We start from the raw sequence: 19,721 nt of genomic DNA on the forward strand, positions 1-19,721 counted from the left end.
TTGTATTTCATTTTTCTATCTACAACCGCTAGAAATAATCACCGAACACTTCCAAGTTGTCTGGAAGGAACTTGATCACTTATCAGTGAAAAAATGTTCATTTGTGCGAACCTTCTGACTACAATTTTTCTAACTTATGACCGGATCGATCTGAAACCTTTCGGAAAATGAAAAGCGAAATAAATAACTCCAAGCAACGGCGTAGCCAAGAGAACGTTTTGAGGTTTAACACCATACAACCCCCCCCCCCCCACCACCACACCCAAAAAAATATTGGATTGAAGTTGAAAATTTATTGATGCAGACTGATTTAATTCAATATTACAATAACAATTATCTGATCCGTAGATTGATAACCTGTTGTTGTAAACATCATGAGGACTTTTGATAAATTGTCGGGATGGGGTCCTGATATGTAACTGATCTATTGGTCTTGATTTCACAGTTGTCTAATAGCATCAATATCAAATTCCTGCCTGAAAACATTCCAATAGAAAATTCCAGAGTTCTGTAACCAATCATAATCCTCACATTTATTTTCAAATTGGTCTCGTTTTTGTAGAGATGTACTGTAATAAGGGTCTTTATTTAATAGGAAGCGAAGCTCAAATTGATTTAATGTCTATGAAACATAGAACTGCTCACCAAAAAAATGCATAACTTTCAACATTTGCCAAAAATGTTTTTGCCTTTCTCATTCACTCTAAAATTCGTCAATCTAAGCCCGACCCGGAGGACCGAGTGTCATATGCCAATCGACTGAGTTCGTCGAGATCGGAAAATGTCTGTGTGTATGTATGTGTGTATGTATGTATGTGTGTATGTGGAAAAAAATGTGACCTCTGTTAATCAGAGATGGCTTGATCGATTTGCACAAAGTTAGTCTCAAATGAAAGGTACAACTTTCCCATCGGCTGCAATTGAATTTTTTATTGATTGGACTTCCGGTTCCGGAGTTACAAGTTGAAGAGTGAAATCACACAGCAAATTCCCATATAAACTGAAATGAAAAATTTTCAAAATCAAATTTGTATTTTTGATGCAAAAAGACTTTATAATGCATGAAACATTGAGATTTGATGTAAACTCGAAAAAAATAATGTTTGACAAAAATTGATTTTTTTTGGACTTTGGTACATTTTTGCCTTTCTCATATAGAAAGGTTATGCAATCACTCTAAAAATCGTCAATCATACCGGCCCGGAGCGAGTATGCAGTGAGGGGTTGCTACTTTAAAATTAAAACTAGTTTAAAATTTCTTAACAAGTTGAAAATTTTCGGCAGGACCCGGACCTCCCGGATCTTTCTCCATGATCCGCCGCTGGTTTCCATCGATGTTTCAGTATCAAATAGTATCTCAAGATCGTGGCTGTCGATCCATTGTACGTATGTGCAAATCGTACTGAACATGTAATATTCATTTCCACCATTGTATTGAACATAACCAGCCATGGAATCGTAGTCTGGACAAATGAGAAAAGCACAATTGCACCACTAGGTGGATTAAAACAGGTTTTTATTTTGGGAATGCGTCGAGTTGAGACGAAAATGTAATATGATGAATAACGAGGATAACACTTTCCGAATGTAGAGAGAATTTTATGAAAAATGACGATTTCCATTCGAATCTAGCAGGTCCTGATCGATTTTGATGAGCATTTGATTTTTGTTGTATGACCAATTGTATAGGTCAAATATTCAAAAACAGTAATTTAAGGTCAAGATAACATCATTTTGAAACCGCCGATTTCGGAGGTTTAGTATCTTCGATGAATTTTACAAACATTAAACAGCGCATCATTTGATAAAATAATTTTGACGGTATATCGTCCAAGAAGTATTTATGGTGAATTTTCTCAGGTTAATATTCATGACTACAATAAAGTCTAAACAAATTCGCTAAAGACACGAGCTCTGTTACTATTTTCTGAAAAATTAATTCTGCATAATTTTAAAACTTCAAAAATTGCGATTTCGGAATTATGCTGTTTGGACAGTAAGATCGATTTTCACCAAACCCCCACCAATTGTAAAATTGGTATTGTAAAAAACGTATGGGCGATACTTCAATGCTGATAGGTGGAACCGAAAAAGTAAACAATCGCCAAAGGGGCGAAACTATCATTTTGTCAATTTCAATAGCAAAAGAAAATTTTATTTTAATAATTTCAAATACTTCATGGTTTTGGGTTTCGATCACTGAATCATGCAATCTAGGATGTAAAAAACACAATAGTTCTTAAATAGGAAATAAAACCAAGTCTGGAAATATTCACTGTTGATTTTCTTTGAATGGTGTCACTGCTAGTATCGCTTTTTTCAAGAAAAAGCGTTGATTTCTTAGTTCTCAGTCGCGTTGGAAATTTGAGTAAAGTATAAACTTCAAATCGATTCAAAAAAAAATTCGATTTTTTTGGCTCAGTACAATATATAACTCCTTTAGGAAAATTCAGTTTTCCCACCACAATGCAATTTATTGAGAAATTTAGATATTTTATTAACAGAGTATTAGCAATAATTCGTTTGTATGTCTATTTTATGAGCGATTTTTTCGCTTTCCCATTGATTTGATTTGAGATTTCTAGCACTGGTATTGTGCTATGCTGATTTGAGCGATTCTATGAGTCCTGCCACTATCCCATGTAGTATGTGTCATCAAAAACATCGCGAAGCATCAAGTTCTAAATGTTCTCAAACGATATAATATCCGAAGAAAGTGATAAGAGTTATAAGAAATGTCTCATCACACTGTTAGGTGGATTAAAAGCGTTTTTCTTATTGATTTCATTTTTCATGCTTGTTTTATGATATTACGTAGGAATGGACGAACCCTCCCTCCCCCTCAGATAAGAATTTGTAAGTGTTCAGGGTAGTATTAATTATAGAAGGTACTAGATTTCACTAACGATATAGCGAGCCCTGCACATTTTTTATTCATTGGTACCTTGGGTACCGCTGCACATACATTGAATTTTGGCATAGAATAGGGATGAACTGTCATGTACAATTACTTCTAGTTGAGCCACCGAGTAATAAAGCTGCGATACGGAGAAGAATAAAAAAGGTGTATTAAACTACGTACCGTTGTAACACCTAGTGAGTCCTCAAAGAAATCCTTTGCCACCTACTGCGCCTGGTGCCGCCATAAGGAAAACTAACTTACCGGTCACAACATAAACTGGTGCCGTGACCAGGATCCGGTGGGAATCTGTTGTTTGCGAAACGTGTTTAAGGTAGGCGCCATTGCGCTTAGATTACCGTACTAAGATCCTTCTGCGAATACGACCGCCATCACAGGACGCCATCATCTGTAATTCTTTTCGACCGCCATCACGCTCGATCTGGACAGATCCAGCAATCCTACTGCCGCAATTTAAATCATACAAGGCCTAGTTCTTTAGGCCAGTAGGTAATTGGCTGTCCAAAATTTTTTTACACCTGCGCAGGTGCGTTTAGATTTACTTTTCTTTCTGGGAACTTTCAACTGCTGAGCTCAATTTATCGTCGATTAGTTGTACTTTGGTGGACTGTGAGGCTGATCACAATCACGGTGGCAAAACTGCATGTACTCAACCTAATTATCTACTGCATGCAATTTCGGAACGGGTTCTACAACGGGACTGACGGAACGTGCATGTGAGTTGCTGTTGGCGATTGCTGATTCTATTTCGTACAAGGCACGCTCAAGCCTTGGACAAGGTTAGTACCTTTCCAAGTTCTCTATCCTCTATCGCCAGTGCTACCTGGTCCTTTTTTCTCAGACAAAATCGTCGACGTTTTTCGAGCCGTTCCATTGACATCGCTAGGACAGTGGTGGTTCTTCACCGCTCCACGCTTCGTTCAACAAAATGGAGGACGACAGAAGAATGCAACAGCTTAACACGCGAAGGACGACTCTGCTCGCTTCGATCAACCGAGCTGATCAGTTCCTCCAAGGATATGAAGCCGACCGGGATGTTTTGGAGCTGAATCTGAGAATCGAAAACCTGGAAGTGTTGTGGCAGGGACTGGAAGAAGCACAAGCCGAGCTGGAGGAGCTGGAAACCACAAACGAAGGGATGGTAAGAAACTTGCAGTTTCATGCGGAATTTGAGCCGAAACTGTTTAGAATAAAGGCTGGTTTACTTTCTAAAATGCCTCCTCCAACTTCTTCGACTGTTGATCTCCCTCAAACCCCCCCTACTCGAACTGGGTCTGGTCTGGCTGGTCTGAAATTACCTACGATTGCGTTGCCAGAATTCTCCGGCGACTACCAAGATTGGCTCGCTTTCCATGATACATTTCATGCTCTGATTCATTCTAACGTTGAAGTTGCTGATATACAAAAGTTTCACTATTTGCGTGCTGCAGTGAAAGGTGATGCGGCTCAAGTGATCGAATCGATATCAATCAGTGCTGCAAATTACCGCCTCGCCTGGGAGGCTCTCGTATCACGCTACTCAAACGAATATCTTCTCAAGAAACGCCACCTTCAGGCCATGCTTGAAACGCCGCGAATGAGGGAAGAATCCGCCGTCGCTTTGCATGGACTTGTGGACGAGTTCGAGAGGCACACGAAAGTGTTGAAGCAGTTAGGTGAGCCGACCGATGCCTGGAGCACAATGCTAGAGCATCTGCTTTGTACAAGGCTTCACGACGAAACACTCCGGTTATGGGAGGACCACGCTTCTAAATTAGAAAATCCGACCTATACGAACATAGTAGAGTTTCTCCAGAGAAGAATGAGGGTGCTGGAATCCATTTCAGTGAATCATGATTCAGTATCTTCCTTGGCAATCTCTCACTCTATTTCAGGATCAGCACCAAACACTAGTCCCTTTGGTAAACAAAAAAGGGCCTACCCGTTAAAATTAGCCACCCACGCCTTTACTGAAGACTCTACACAAAAGGTGAATGCTGTCAACCGTCCAGGGGTTCCGTGGCGTCAGTTTAAACGAATGTCTCTCACAGAACGGTTGAATATGGTCAATCAGAGACGTCTTTGCTTCAATTGTTTACGCGGCGATCATTATGTTGGAAGCTGCCCAAGTAAAATCGGCTGCCGCACCTGCGAGAAGCGTCATCATACTACCCTGCACCCTGGTTACGTTGAATGCCCGTCTAAAAGTAATTCAGCACAGACCTCAATTGCAACCGGAAATCGTTTGCAGTCCATAGTCCAAACGAATGTCACGACAGCTTGCAACGTTAGTCTTACCCCAAAGTTGTCTGATCCATTAGATATTGATGTACAGCTATCCACATTTTCAGCCCAAGTGATGCGGACGAACCATATGTTCATGTTGACAGTTGTTCTCATCATCGTCGATGCTTACGGTCAGGAGCATCTAGCCAGGGCACTACTCGACTCTGCTTCCCAACCAAATCTCATTACGGAACGTATGGCACAGATACTAAGACTTAAGCGTAAGAAGGTGAATGTACAGTTACAGGGACCTGGAGGAATCGCAATACGAGCTTCTGATACAGTATTCACACAAATCCGTTCTCGAAAGGAAGATTTTACCCGTGATGTTGAATTTCTAGTGTTACCCCAAGTCACAGCGGATCTGCCAGAGCAAGATGTACCTGTTATTGATTGGAACATTCCTAAGGATCTTTTTATGGCGGATCCGCATTTCTACATGCGAGGAAAAATTGATATGATCATCGGCCTGCCTCACTTTTTTGCGTGTTTCAAAACACCCGCTCGCATTCGCTTATCGAACGACCTTCCCGAGATGGTGGACAGCGTTTTCGGTTGGATTGTTGCTGGTTCCGGTGATTTGGTTTCCGTTACTCCAGATTTAGTAAAATGCCACACTACAACCGTGTGTTTAACCACGCTGGAGGAAAATTTGGAACGGTTTTGGAACATTGAAGAATTGCCGTCGCGATCCGATTACTCAATGGAAGAAAGGGAGTGCGAGCAGCACTATTCATCTACTGTTGAAAGGGACAGTACTGGTCGCTATACCGTGCGTATTCCGCGCCATCCAGACTTCGATACAATGCTAGGAGAGTCCAAGTCATCAGCACTACGACGATTCAAATTGTTAGAACGGAGGCTAGAACGTGACACCCGATTAAAAGTCGAATACCATAGATTTATGCAGGAGTACATCACATTGGGCCATATGAGACTTCTGCAACCGTCCGAACAGTCTGCTAATAAATGCCTTTACCTTCCACATCATCCAGTCATCAAACACTCCAGCACGACGACTAAGGTACGCGTCGTCTTCGATGGCTCCGTCAAGACATCAACGGGGTTCTCGCTGAATGATGCACTCCGCGTTGGACCGGTTGTACAGGACGACCTACTCTCGATTGTTCTTCGATTTAGAACGTTTCCAGTTGCAGTTGTAGCAGACATCGCCAAAATGTACCGTCAAGTGCTAGTGCATTCGGATGACACTCCATACCAGCGCATTTTTTGGAGATTTGGTGATTCAGGGCCCATTCAAGCGTACGAGTTATTAACCGTAACTTATGGCCTCGCCCCGTCTTCATTTTTGGCAACTCGTACACTTCAACAATTAGCCCGGGATGAAGGTGCTGCATATCCCATGGCTGCACAAACTCTCCAGAAGGGGTTCTATGTGGATGATTGTCTAGGAGGTGCCCAATCAATCGACGAAGCTTTGCAATTACGAGAGGAACTGGACAGTTTGCTCACCAAAGGCGGATTCACTCTGCGAAAGTGGACATCTAACAAGCTCGAAATACTGCAAGGACTTGAACCGGACCAGATCGGTACACAATCCGCACTAATGTTTGCACCAGAAGAATCAATAAGCGCCCTAGGCATTGGATGGGAACCGGAAACCGACAAATTACGTTTTGATTCGAAAATTGATCGAGAGGCCGTAGCTGACACCAAGCGAAAAATTTTGTCATCAATTTCACAATTATTTGATCCACTGGGGTTGATCGCTCCAGTAGTAATTCGAGGAAAAATGCTAATGCAGGAATTATGGCTGCTGCACTGCGATTGGGACGATTCTGTACCAGATATCGTGCAAGAAAAGTGGAACCAATATCAGCAACAACTTCCTAAGATAGCTGAATACACAGTAGATCGCTACGCATTCCTGCCAAATTCGAAAGTCCAACTGCATACTTTCTCGGACGCCTCAGAAAGTGCATATGGAGCATGCGTTTACGCGAGGTCCATCGACAATCACGGTAATATCAGGGTCCAACTGCTAGCATCGAAATCTCGCGTGGCACCTTTAAAACGCATCACGCTTCCCAGGCTCGAGCTATGCGCAGCCGTCGTCGGATCTCAGCTTTTCTCGCACGTTGTGAAGGCACTACAAATGGAAGTTTCAGATGCCCGGTTTTGGTCCGATTCGACGATAACAATTCAATGGCTTCAGGCGCCTCCACATACTTGGAAAACATTTGTCGCCAACAGAGTTTCTGAGATACAAGCCAACACTCATGGGTATCGATGGAGCCATATAGCTGGCAACGAAAACCCAGCTGATTTAGTTTCCCGTGGAATGAGTGTGGAGGAATTTCTTGCAAGTTACCTTTGGAAGTATGGTCCAGAATGGCTTCGACTTTCAGAAAAGCATTGGCCGGAGACTGCTCCTATTCCTGCGGTTTTAGATAACGTCGAAATTCGTAGAGTCGTCGCTCCTATATTACGCACCAAACCATTCAGTAATCCAATTTTCTGCCGGTATTCGTCATTCAGCAAACTCGTTCGTGTAACGGCCCACTGCCTCAGATTTGTTCGTAATATTCGCGAAAAGGCGCGAGCGCAACCTCAGGACAGTACGGTTCAAGGCGCCGGTAAATTATTGACGACTCAACAATTAAGTGATGCTGAAATTCGCTTGATTCAGCTCGCCCAAATCGACGCATTTAAGCAGGAAATAAACGATCTGAAAGTAGGAAAATATGTGTCAAAGCACTCACAAATACGATCTCCGAACCCCTTTATAGACCAAGAGGGTACGATACGAGTAGGGGGGAGGTTAAGATTTTCAGACCAGACCTTTTCAAGTAAGCATCCATGTCTATTACCCAGCTTCCATCCACTATCCCAGATGATTGCCAGACATTATCATCTGAAAATGTTACATGGTGGCGGCCAATTAACACTTGCTGCTATGCGTGAGCAATATTGGCCTGTGCACGGAAGACGATTAATACACAGCGTCATTAGAAAATGCCTTCCATGTGCAAAGGTTAATCCCGTCCCAGCCCAACAACAGACAGGTCAGCTACCCGTAGCCCGAGTCACTCCGAGCAGGCCATTTACAGTAACTGGTATCGACTACGCTGGACCTCTTTACTTAAAACCACCGCACAAACGCGCTGCCCCAACTAAGGCATACATCTGCATTTTTGTATGTTTTTCCACAAAAGCGGTACATATTGAGCTCGTATCTGATCTCACAACGTCAGCGTTTCTGGCTGCACTTCGCAGATTCATTTCGCTCCGTGGATTGCCAAAGCACATCCATTCCGATAACGGCAAAAATTTTGAAGGTGCCAGAAATGAGCTGAGGGACTTGTACCTGATGTTGCAGAATGATCGAGTGATGGAAGCGATCCAGTCGCATTTGTCCAATAAAGGAATAACCTGGCACATGACTCCTCCAAAGGCACCTCACTTTGGAGGCCTTTGGGAAGCGGCAGTCAAAGTTGCTAAAAAACATCTCCAACGCCAACTAGGAAATGTTCGATTGTCGTTTGAAGACATGGCCACAGTATTGTCGCAAATCGAAGCAAGTATGAATTCGCGACCATTAACACCGATGTCTGAGGACCCGAGCGATTTCACTGCTTTAACCCCAGGGCACTTTTTAATTGGATCCTCGATGCACGCACTTCCAGAACCCGATATACACTGCATGGCCATGGTTTAGATCACTATCAGCGAATTCAGCAACTACATCAACAATTTTGGCACCGGTGGAGAACGGAATACCTGCAGGAGCTTCAAAGGGACCATAAAATTTGCAATGCAAACACGGAAATTCTCCCGGGACGACTGGTGCTCATCGTGGACGAATGTCAGGCTCCCCTGAAGTGGCCGCTTGCCAGAATCTTGGAGATCCACCCAGGAGAAGACGATTTGACTCGTGTAGTCACTCTGAAAACCAGTAAAGGAATCATAAAACGACCGATCGTGAAAATTTGTTTGTTGCCGATAGATCCTGCTGAACCGACTAATCCTGAAACGATGCTAGAAACGATTCATCAGGAAACGACGACACCGTTGAGCAGAAACCCCGATTTATAATCGCATCAGAATTAAAAGTGTTTGAATTTATAAATTATGTTAGCGTTAAGTTTCTGAATATCAAATTTGAGTTATGATTAATTGAAATTGACATTTCAAGGTGGTGGCGATGTTCAGGGTAGTATTAATTATAGAAGGTACTAGATTTCACTAACGATATAGCGAGCCCTGCACATTTTTTATTCATTGGTACCTTGGGTACCGCTGCACATACATTGAATTTTGGCATAGAATAGGGATGAACTGTCATGTACAATTACTTCTAGTTGAGCCACCGAGTAATAAAGCTGCGATACGGAGAAGAATAAAAAAGGTGTATTAAACTACGTACCGTTGTAACACCTAGTGAGTCCTCAAAGAAATCCTTTGCCACCTACTGCGCCTGGTGCCGCCATAAGGAAAACTAACTTACCGGTCACAACAGTAAGATATTTTGAAATCTCCCCTCCTCCCATATGCCCTTACGTAATTAGTTTATGGCTCACATTGAACTTCATTTGAATGAATCCGATCACATGTGAATTTCCAAAGGTTATGAAATCACTCTGAAAATTGGCTGTTCAACAGAGGCCCGGAGGGCCGAAGCTCATGGACCATTCGACTCACTGTGTCGAGTTCGGCAAATATGTGTGTGTGTGGGTATGTGTATTAGACCTCTCCACATTTTGAAAAAGTTTTGAAATATACATGAGTCAGCTCAAATTTTTGTTCTAGGTGTGAATTTAAGAACTTTCGCCAAAAATGGCTTAATTTGGGCATGATTTGTTTCCATAGGATTTGCTATGTTTCCATAGGAAGATCACTAACACTCTGATTTGATAGGCCATACACGTCCACATATCATCAAAGGTTGTTCCTTACACATATCTTAACATGTTTTATCAGGTGAACATAGCTCTAATCGCAGTAGAAAATTTGTTAACTGGATTTTCATATAGAAAAGTATATCAAAACCAAGAATAATTAGTAGCATTTTTTCTTAGTTTTGGTATTCTTCTCTATATAAAAATCCAGTTAACAAATTTTCTATTGAGATTAGAGCTATGTTCACCTGTTAAAACATGTTAAGATATGTGTAAGGAACAACCTTTGATGATATGTGGGCATGTAGGGTCTATTAAATCAGAGTGTTAGTGATGTTACTATGGAAACATAGCAAAAAGACGATTTTTGATTGGATACACCTCTAAATCATGTCCAAATGAGGCCATTTTTGGCGAAAGTTCTTAAATTCACACCAATAACAAAAATTTCAGCTGACCCAACTTTTTCAAAATGTGGAGAGGTCTAATGTGTATGTATGTGACCAGTAATCGCACATCAATTATTCCCAGATGACCCAACCGGTTTTCTCAAACCTAGTCTCAAATAAAAGACACTGGGTTCTACAGAATTTAAACCTGATCCGACATCCGATTGCGGAGTTACTGGTTGAGAAGGTCGGTCAAAAAGTAAATCCGAATCTATGTCATGACAGCCTATGGTGTTTTCATGTTAGCAAGAATTGAGTACGTATATAGTAGTATAGGAAAAACGTGTTTAATCCACCTAACAGTGTGATGAGACATTTCTTATAACTCTTATCACTCTTCGGATATTATATCGTTTGAGAGCATTTAGAACATGATGCTTCGCGATGTTTTTGATAACACTTACTACATGGGATAGTGGCAGGACTAAGAGAATCGCTCAAATCAGCATAGGACAACATCAGTGCTCTCAAACTCTCAAATCTCAAACCAAATCAATGGGAAAGCGAAAAAATGGCCCATAAAATAGACATACCAACGAATTATTGTTAATGCTCTATTAATAAAATATCTAAATTGTGGTGGGAAAACTGAATTTTCCTAAAGGGGTTTTATATTGTACTGAAACAAAAAACGAATTTTTTTTTGAATCGATTTGAAGTTTACATTTTACTCAAATTTCCAACGCGACTGAGAACTAAGAAATCAACGCTTTTTCTTGAAAAGGGCGATACTAGCAGTGATACCATTCAAAGAAAATCAACAGTGAATATTTCCAGACTTGGTTTTATTTCCTATTTAAGAACTATTGTATTTTTTGACATCCTAGATTGATTCAGTGATCGAAACCCAAAACTTCATAAAGTATTTGAAATTATTAAATTAAAATTTGTTTTTGCTATTGAAATTGACAAAATGATAGTATCGCCCCTTTGGCGATTGTTTACTTTTTCGGTCCCATCTATCAGCATTGAAGTATCGCCCTTACGTTTTTTTACAATAACTACCGTTTTACACCACCGATTTCGTCCGGTTTTTTTTCAATAGAGATCATTGTTACTATTTACAGCTGGTATCAGTTTGATAATCCTAAAAAAATACGAAAATAACAGTTTCGCCTCTAAACTGCTAGCAAAAAAAGTATCGCCCTGTTTGTTTGCATGGAGCGTGGAGGGCGAAACTTTAAATAAACAAACTAAAATACAGTTTCGCCCGTTGTATTTTTTTTCTGTAGTTTAAGAAAGAAATATCGTAGAATCAAAATTTTTAGGTTAATTTGTTGCGTTTCAAAGCCCTCATTCGCATGTAAGAAAAAAGCCTTATGTTTACATTTGTAAGTATCGCCCTTTTCACAAAAAAAGCGTTGAAATGAAATCGCAGCTCCTGATATCACGCTATCTCTGAAGTACATGCGTGCATAGTTTCAAATTTTACTTCGACATCGACTTTTTCTAAAGGTGACTTCCCAGTAGTATTCTTGATTTGAATTATTATCGCTAATCCTAATGCCAAAGAACAAATAAAAACCTCACGAAAACGAACCGTTTGGGAAAATCATCATCATTACTGGAACTTTCATTTTCACGAAACTTTTCGATAACCTTCCGTCACTTGCGTTAATGCACTAGGTGCACAGTAGGGTGACAGGAAAAAAAGACCCCTATCCCCTATGTAATCGTTAAAGCTGTCTAAAAACATATAAATTGTTAATCTATGTTGTCAATTCCGGCAGATAATTTAAAAAAACTGCAAAAAACGCCATTTTTACGCATTCAAACATTCATATCTTGGAAACTAAACATCAGAATCAAAAACAAATTAATAGCGTTCATACTGTTTTTTAGTTCTTTCATTTAAAATTGGTTTGGATAAGATCGGTTCAGCCATTGCTGAGAAACACGAATGAGAATTTGTCCGTTACATACACACACTCAGACACACACACACACACACACACACACACACACACACACACACACACACACACAGACATTGTCCCAAATCGTCGAGCTGAGTCGATTGGTATATAAGACTCGGCCCTCAGGGCCTCGGAAAAAATCTTGAAAGTTTGAGCGAATTCTATACATTTCTTTTATAAGAAATGTAAAAATGTTTAAAGAACCATCCATGTACCACGTGGACAATTCGTCGGGGTCACGAGAAAGTCCGCGGTTGTCCACAGGGTATGTAAAATGTCCACGTGGACTTTGCATTACATTCTTGTCTTATACAAGAAAGTGAAACAAATTACACTCATTTTTTTCAAGATTTTGAATTATCTTAAGCGCTTATAATAGCATAGTGTGTGAATGTGAATTTGTGTAAATTGAAAACATCGATGGCAACTTTTTACTCGATTGTAGATGAAATACCACTTATTTTTTAATGTGGGTGCGATATATTGAATCGGCTATTTCTAATTTAAAAAAAAACGGACTTCAGATTCGTAATCAGCGATGTCCAAAACCTATAATTCCATGTAATATTGACATTCTACCACGAATAATCCATGGGAAGTGTTCTCAAAACTTGAAACGTGTTTATCTCAAAACATGATTTTTCAAAACTGCGTACAATCTCATTTGAAAACGGTCCAATTTAAAAACTTCATCTCGAAAGGAAACCTTGTCCATTGGAGACAAAACCTATAAAATCTACAAATTCTTTGCATTCACTATTTTTAGTGAAGCCTAAAGTGAAAAAATGGGCTAAAAAATTGAATTAAGATAGTACCATTTCGTCGAATTTGAAGTTTTTAATCTGTGCTTAGGTCGTTTCTCCAATAAATTTAATATACTTTAGAGCCTTATTATTAGTTTTGTGTTTCAGATCGATCTTGAAGCAGCAGGCTGTACTCAGTTTTGGAATTCCACGCGCACTTTGCCTTAGACAGAACGTCACCAAGTTTGTAAATGAAGATGGAAATATAAGCTTTTTGTATCCCAAAACTGTTTTCTTCTATGTTTTTTTCATTGGCCCACAAAAAATTCCAAATTTTTGCTTAATTTTTAATCAGTTGAATGAAAAACTTCCCCTAAAAGTTAGCTACGTGATTCAGTCGTCTTATTTGGTCGGATGCCGATCACATATGGTCGGTGTTAAGTCAGACCGGACTAAGTGACAAAATATTGATTTCGAGAAAAACGAGTTTAAAGTTTGAATCGCAGCATCCTTTACATTATGATTGGAAATTATTTTTTGCTATAATTCGTGTTTATTGTTACATATTTCAAATCTGGCAAAAGTCGAATGTAGCTGACGATATTCTTTATCCAGTAGTATCATTATCTCATTTTTTTATGTTTTGTGCCTTGGTCCGGTCTGACTTAACACCGACCATATAGCTTTATTAGTCACATCAATATGTAATAATTTTTGCTTCCATCATTCGCTCTTAGGTAATTTTATCATGAGAGTGCGGCATCTCACCCGACACGCGGCATGTCGCCCGAAATTACCCTATGATATAATTTTCTGTTTCAAGTGTTTCAGCGTCGATACGTAGCCATCAAGTTCGTGGATGGTGAGCCATTGCACATAAGTATTCTATGATATTACATTCTTACATTTCCACAATTATATTGAACACAACCAGCCATCGAATCATTGTTTAGAAAAATGAGAAAGGCACAATTGCACCACTAGGTGGATTGGAACAGGTTTTTGTACTTTGTTGTGGCGCATACAGTAGCCGAAGAAGAAAACTTCTCTCTAGTTTATTTCCGAACTGGTTGCGCAGAATAAAGTGTTTTAGTGTAACAGAAACAACTGATCATGCCCATTATTCTATTCCAGTTGATTTTCATTAAAAATTATTTAATCTTATTAGTAACTGTCGATAAGAAGCATTAGTAATGGATTGGTGAACAAATACTTTCCATCTCGTTGTGATAAATTGTGTAATGTGATATTTATTAACATCATGTGGCCCTCGACGTTTGAAAATTGCTTCCTGTGTTGAATTATAGATTACATTGTCGAAACAAGTTTTCTAAACATTGCGCTGAACAGATGTATTCGCTGATGCTGGAAATAAAATGCAACGATTTTCCACATGTTACCCAGCCGGTTTTTATTCGTTTTCTCGAACAAATCCAACCGAACAGGTGCATCGGCTTATTGTTTGGCATAATTTAATGTATGCATCGAACTGTTCGGATGGAAAATGGAATTTACCTTTCAACCAACCAAGCAGACAGGCAGGCCGAATAGAAGCAAGGCGCTGCGTCGCCCACCCGTACCGTTGCGTGGTGGGGGGGGGGGGGGGAGCAAGCTGCACTAGCATTGTACCGGTCTTAGTGCCAACAACGGGCTTATCAGTTCCGAAAGCTTAACCTAGGACCACATCGGACCGGATGTCGCACTCGATTCCGGTTGAGAGTTTGAGCACACCATGCCATGGTTACCCGTTGTCAGTAGCTACAGGAGCAGTTTTGGCCGTAAACAGGCGGCTACACTAACCGTTATCGAGCAGCAGCAGCAGTACCGCGTTCAGGCTGTGCCAGATCGAAGTGTTTCAATATTGAAAAATGTGCGAACCGAGGTGGAATGCGGAATATGGAATCAACCGGGCGAGAGTGCGACCATCAGAATGTATCGGTGCAACGGAAGTGCGCATATTTCATGAGGCTTTTGTTTCAGTGTGAGCCACGTAACTCAATTTCGAGCTCCATTGCACATCCTGGATGCATCCATTTTTATATGTATGCTTGCTAGGATCCATTTCACTGGTTGATTTATTGCATTACGCATGTTTTCCGGGAAATGTAAAAGCACGAGTGATGAAACAAATCAATGTAAGTGAGGTGCATTATTTTAAGCGGTTTGGAGCCAGGTTGGCCGTTTTTCTCAGAACCGTTTAAATTGAGTGCCCCTTTAAATCGATCACCTTACATTGTGTAATGAGAAATAACAAAGTCTTGGTTGCTTAATATTGTTTTTGTTTCAAGCACCGTGGCAGAAAGATACATTGTTCCTCCCAAGAATTGTGGGACCACGATTGATTCAGCATAAAATTTACCAAGGGGATTATAAAAACGGGTCTTCACTGTATTTGGATTCAATGTTTAAACTTGGCGTGTAGTTTAAAGCGCAATCTTATTCTCATCCCGAGCAAATTCTCAAGGGTTCAGACACCACATCGGCTTTAAAATGATCATAAATATGACCCGTGCAAGTTTTGCAACATCAAAATAACATAAAATCCAACAATAAATTCATTTTTGGGCTTTTTGACTTTCACACCAATACTTCATTAAAGACTTCTTTGGTGGTATCCAACGGTGAAATCAGATCGAAATGATCAATTAAACGAAAGAAATTATATGAAAAAAATCCCCCACAGAGGCAGTCTTCGAACCTGCAACTCTTGGGACTCCGGCCCAATTCACAAATCCCTGGTCATGATCACTTCCCAGGACGAACTCTCGTAAACATTCCTTTCCCAGGTTTCGATCGAGGTAGATCGTTTAATTTGCGCTATGTATAGCGTGTATAGTTTATTACCTCTCGTGAAGGTGTGGCAGTATTTGTCTGGAAATTATTGTATAAAAAATATCCAGTCAGTCAGCGTTTTACCAAGTAATTTGGAGTATGCGTACCTGCCAAGGCAATGGAGATTGATGGGGTTGTCTCCGAACTGGGTTTGCGGTGACAAGACTTGTTGAAGTATAAGGTGTGCTGCTTAAAGAATTTTTTACTTCAACATGTGAAGCATGTGGAATGCAAACAAGCCCCTTAGCGAAGTTGTAGAACGACAAATTGTGGAAAAGTTTGGTTAAGACATATAAGCTCTGTCATACTTTTTGTTTTACTTTTTGTTTTACAACAAATTTAAAATCGAAGGTTAGGATGTTTCTTAGTGTTTCCTAGAAAAACTGTAACTTTAGCGGTATTGCTTTTTGGTTGTTGCAGACGAACCACTGCAACCAGTATTTAGATCTATTGTGGTATGCCCCGTCCTTAATTTGAGTGCACTATCTACTATGACACATCCCTATTGATGAATGATTGTCGTTATTGAGATAACAGTTAGGCACTTCACTTCGTCACAGTAGTCTTCAAACAACTTTAAGGTTGTTTTAAGGCGAATAATTTGTTTCATGGCACCACATATCTAACTATTTTCGCTGAAAAGTTATGAGCAATTTTTCGCCAAAAATGGGCTTTTTTGGAATAACAATATCACTCATTGGGGCAAACAAAAGATGGTCTATAAATAAGGTCATGAATAGATTTATAATTGAGCAAAAAATGGAGAATGCGACATTTTTAAAATTTCATAAAGTTGATCTAAAATAATCTATTTTTGATACATTATGTGGTTATATCTTTTGAATTATAGAAGCTAGAGTTTTTATGTGTTAGCAGAACACGTTCGTTTTCAAGAACTATGTAAAACATCTGAAGGATAGCCTGGAAAGAAATGAAAACAGAAAAAGTTATATTAAAAATTTGGATCTTCATGAATTGACCTTATGTAATATAATTAAATTACTTTCACGACGGACAATATAAAAAATACAGTTTCGTTTTCATGATAAAAAATTTGACTATACAATACGTTTCTATTATTTTAAACAGTGGGTAGGGCGGTTCAAAATTTATAAAATCAGAAAATGAACTTTTTAATGGTTCAAGATATGGTTTGTGTTCCAGAAAATTGAAGAAAATAAAATTTTCAAAAAACTTTGGCGAAGGCATTAAAAGTCTATGTCGTGTACTTTTTATTTTACACTAAATTTACCAAATCAGATCACTTTAGAAATACTTTTAGATATTATTAAGTAGAGCAATCTGTCTTAACATACTAAACCTCTAACTTCTCTCGTTAGAAAGTGATATATACTTTTCACTAAAAATAAGCTATTTTTTAATAAATATTGCAAGATATAAAAAATATCGTATTTGTCATTCTCCGGTGATCTAAACTACAAAGCATTCTATTTCATATGACAGCTATGGTATTTAATGTTAAGTGCCCTAATCAAAGATAATGCTATTTAAAAAAGATATATTTTATAATATTGTACCGTAACGAAGATATATGAAAAAATCATTTTCCGTTGTAAACCTAAACTGTCCCTGGCAGCACTGTTTCATCGGAGTCCAATCAGACTAATTACAATAACTTCAGTTCTAGAGCTGATCCTTGTAACTGTTATTACTCAAATAGAAGGCAATAGTCACATTCATTAGCATTACTTGTTTTTGTGAGCAAATCTTGCCTCAATCAAAAGTTATAGCTATATAAAAACATTGTTGTTCATAAACAACATGTGCATGAATGGGTTAAATATTACTCAAATTAAAGCCACCCTAGTATCTGTTTAAACAAAAGAAGGGCCTTGTAAAGCACAACAAGTTTACCAAACATATTGGAAGGCTAAGTAATTTAATTTTAGCAAAAAGTTAAAATTCCTGCTAAGCTCACATTCTGGACCACTGTGCACTGGAACAAAACTTTAGTAAGTTACTAAGTTTCAATTGCCCAGATATAGCTGGGTCTAGGTAAGGAAAGCCGAAAACTCTATATCGCAATTGTGTTGCTACGGGCCACTTGCTTATCAGATGATATGAGGTTCTGTAGTTGGATACACTAAAAAGCACATGAAAATAACTCAGCACGCTGAGTAGCTGTCTTATGGTAATTGAGTTTGCAGTGGCCGGCTAAAGCCCTAATCAGCAACAACCTAATGTTGTTTCGAAAAGTTTTTTGAAATCAATGGGTACGGTTTTCCCAAAAAAAAAACTTTTGTTTGACGACATGTTTGTAGATTGCGCCAATAGTTGTAACCCAAAACCGGAACTATTATTTTGTCCAATTTTCGAAATTTGGCAGCAAGCTTAAGATGAACGAAATAAATCTGCCTGCTCTGACGAATTCGTCAGTCCATTCATTTTCAGTATTACTGCAATGTCCGGGCATCCAAGCGAGTTTGATAGTATTGTCAACACTAAGTTCTTCTATTTTAATTCGACATGCGATAACTAGCTTAAACTGTGATTTGTCCGTTTTTAAAGACTTCATTTGAAAATCTTTTGATTTTGCGAGAGTTTCATTTAACCTGCTTACCTTGTTTAGACTGGGGACATTAGTGCATAGGTTTTGCCAGCCAAGCCGCTCTGCAGATCTGAGACATTTCTTTATACACTACGATGAAAGCCCTGGAATCATCACGCTGACGCCGGTTCCAAACTCTTTTCATATCTTTCTTCATTCTTGAAAGCTCATCCCTCCACACGAGTACGAAGCGTACAAACTTCTTTGTAGGATGCTACTATGAACGAGTTTGTTGTATCCATAACGTTATCCGGGTCTCCACTATGATACAACGCTTTTCAAATCATTAGAAGAGATGACTCGTTATGCGGTAGATATACTGAACAATGTGTATACTTTTGGTCTATATTACCGACAGTCAGAGTGTCTGTGATAGCACAGATATCGCGAGTTGTGAGCTGCGATATGAGGCACGCACCAATAACTTTATTTGCAAGAATGCATGCACGATGCATTTCACGTGGACAACATGCCTGTCTTGTGCAAAAATAGGAGACTGTGTTAAGTAGTTTTCTCACATAGAAGTTTTCTTTATGGCCGTACGGTTCTTGAAGCTTTACCTTGCTGTATAATAAAATATTCTAGAAATGATGTATAGAAAGATTCATAGTTGCTGTGCATTTATGCTGGAGATTGATTTGTACTTTTCTAACCATTGTTAATCAGAATATTATGCATTACATTTCGCAACTAGAGGACACCAAGCAAGTTGGGATGTAAACGCTTGTAACGAGCCATATCAGGTTTAAATGGGACACGATAACTCCCATGATTTGCGAAGAAAATAACGGTCCACTGTGTCAGAGATCAGCTCAACACAGTAAGGGCAAAACCCAAAATACTCCTTGCCCGACTAGCATATTTAAGACCCTCCAGCCATCAATTCCGAAGCACTATATCTTCACTTAGGGATTCCTGTTTTCAGTCTCCTCCAACGTACTCAATTCTTGGCTGGATACGGCCTCTTAATACACATCGAACCAAATTTTCAGGGTGCCGTGGAAATAATAGTGTGTTTTGTTCCATCATATTATAACCTTCTGAGCTTGTTTTAAAGCGTAATGTCACCCTGGTTCTGAAGATTGGAAACCCTGGTGTGTTTTGTTCGCTTGTTCTGGCAGTTTACGTTACGCATTTCCCAAAAAATTGCTTTATTCAAGTAATAATT

General features: G+C 39.4%; 2 protein-coding genes across 1 annotated transcript; one reads left to right on the forward strand and one right to left on the reverse strand.

The window, feature by feature from the left end:
* Positions 1-19,721, reverse strand: part of LOC131692815 (uncharacterized) — a 262,811-nt gene that overhangs the window by 231,152 nt on the left and 11,938 nt on the right.
* LOC131687148 (uncharacterized) lies at positions 3,849-8,864 on the forward strand. Its single transcript, XM_058971200.1, has 3 exons — positions 3,849-4,575; positions 4,795-7,880; positions 8,040-8,864. The coding sequence occupies exons 1-3, from the start codon at positions 3,849-3,851 to the stop codon at positions 8,862-8,864; spliced, it is 4,638 nt and encodes a 1,545-aa protein (XP_058827183.1).

The sequence above is a fragment of the Topomyia yanbarensis genome, chromosome 3 (assembly GCF_030247195.1).
Source record: "Topomyia yanbarensis strain Yona2022 chromosome 3, ASM3024719v1, whole genome shotgun sequence".
Classification (NCBI taxonomy): Eukaryota; Metazoa; Arthropoda; class Insecta; order Diptera; family Culicidae; genus Topomyia; species Topomyia yanbarensis.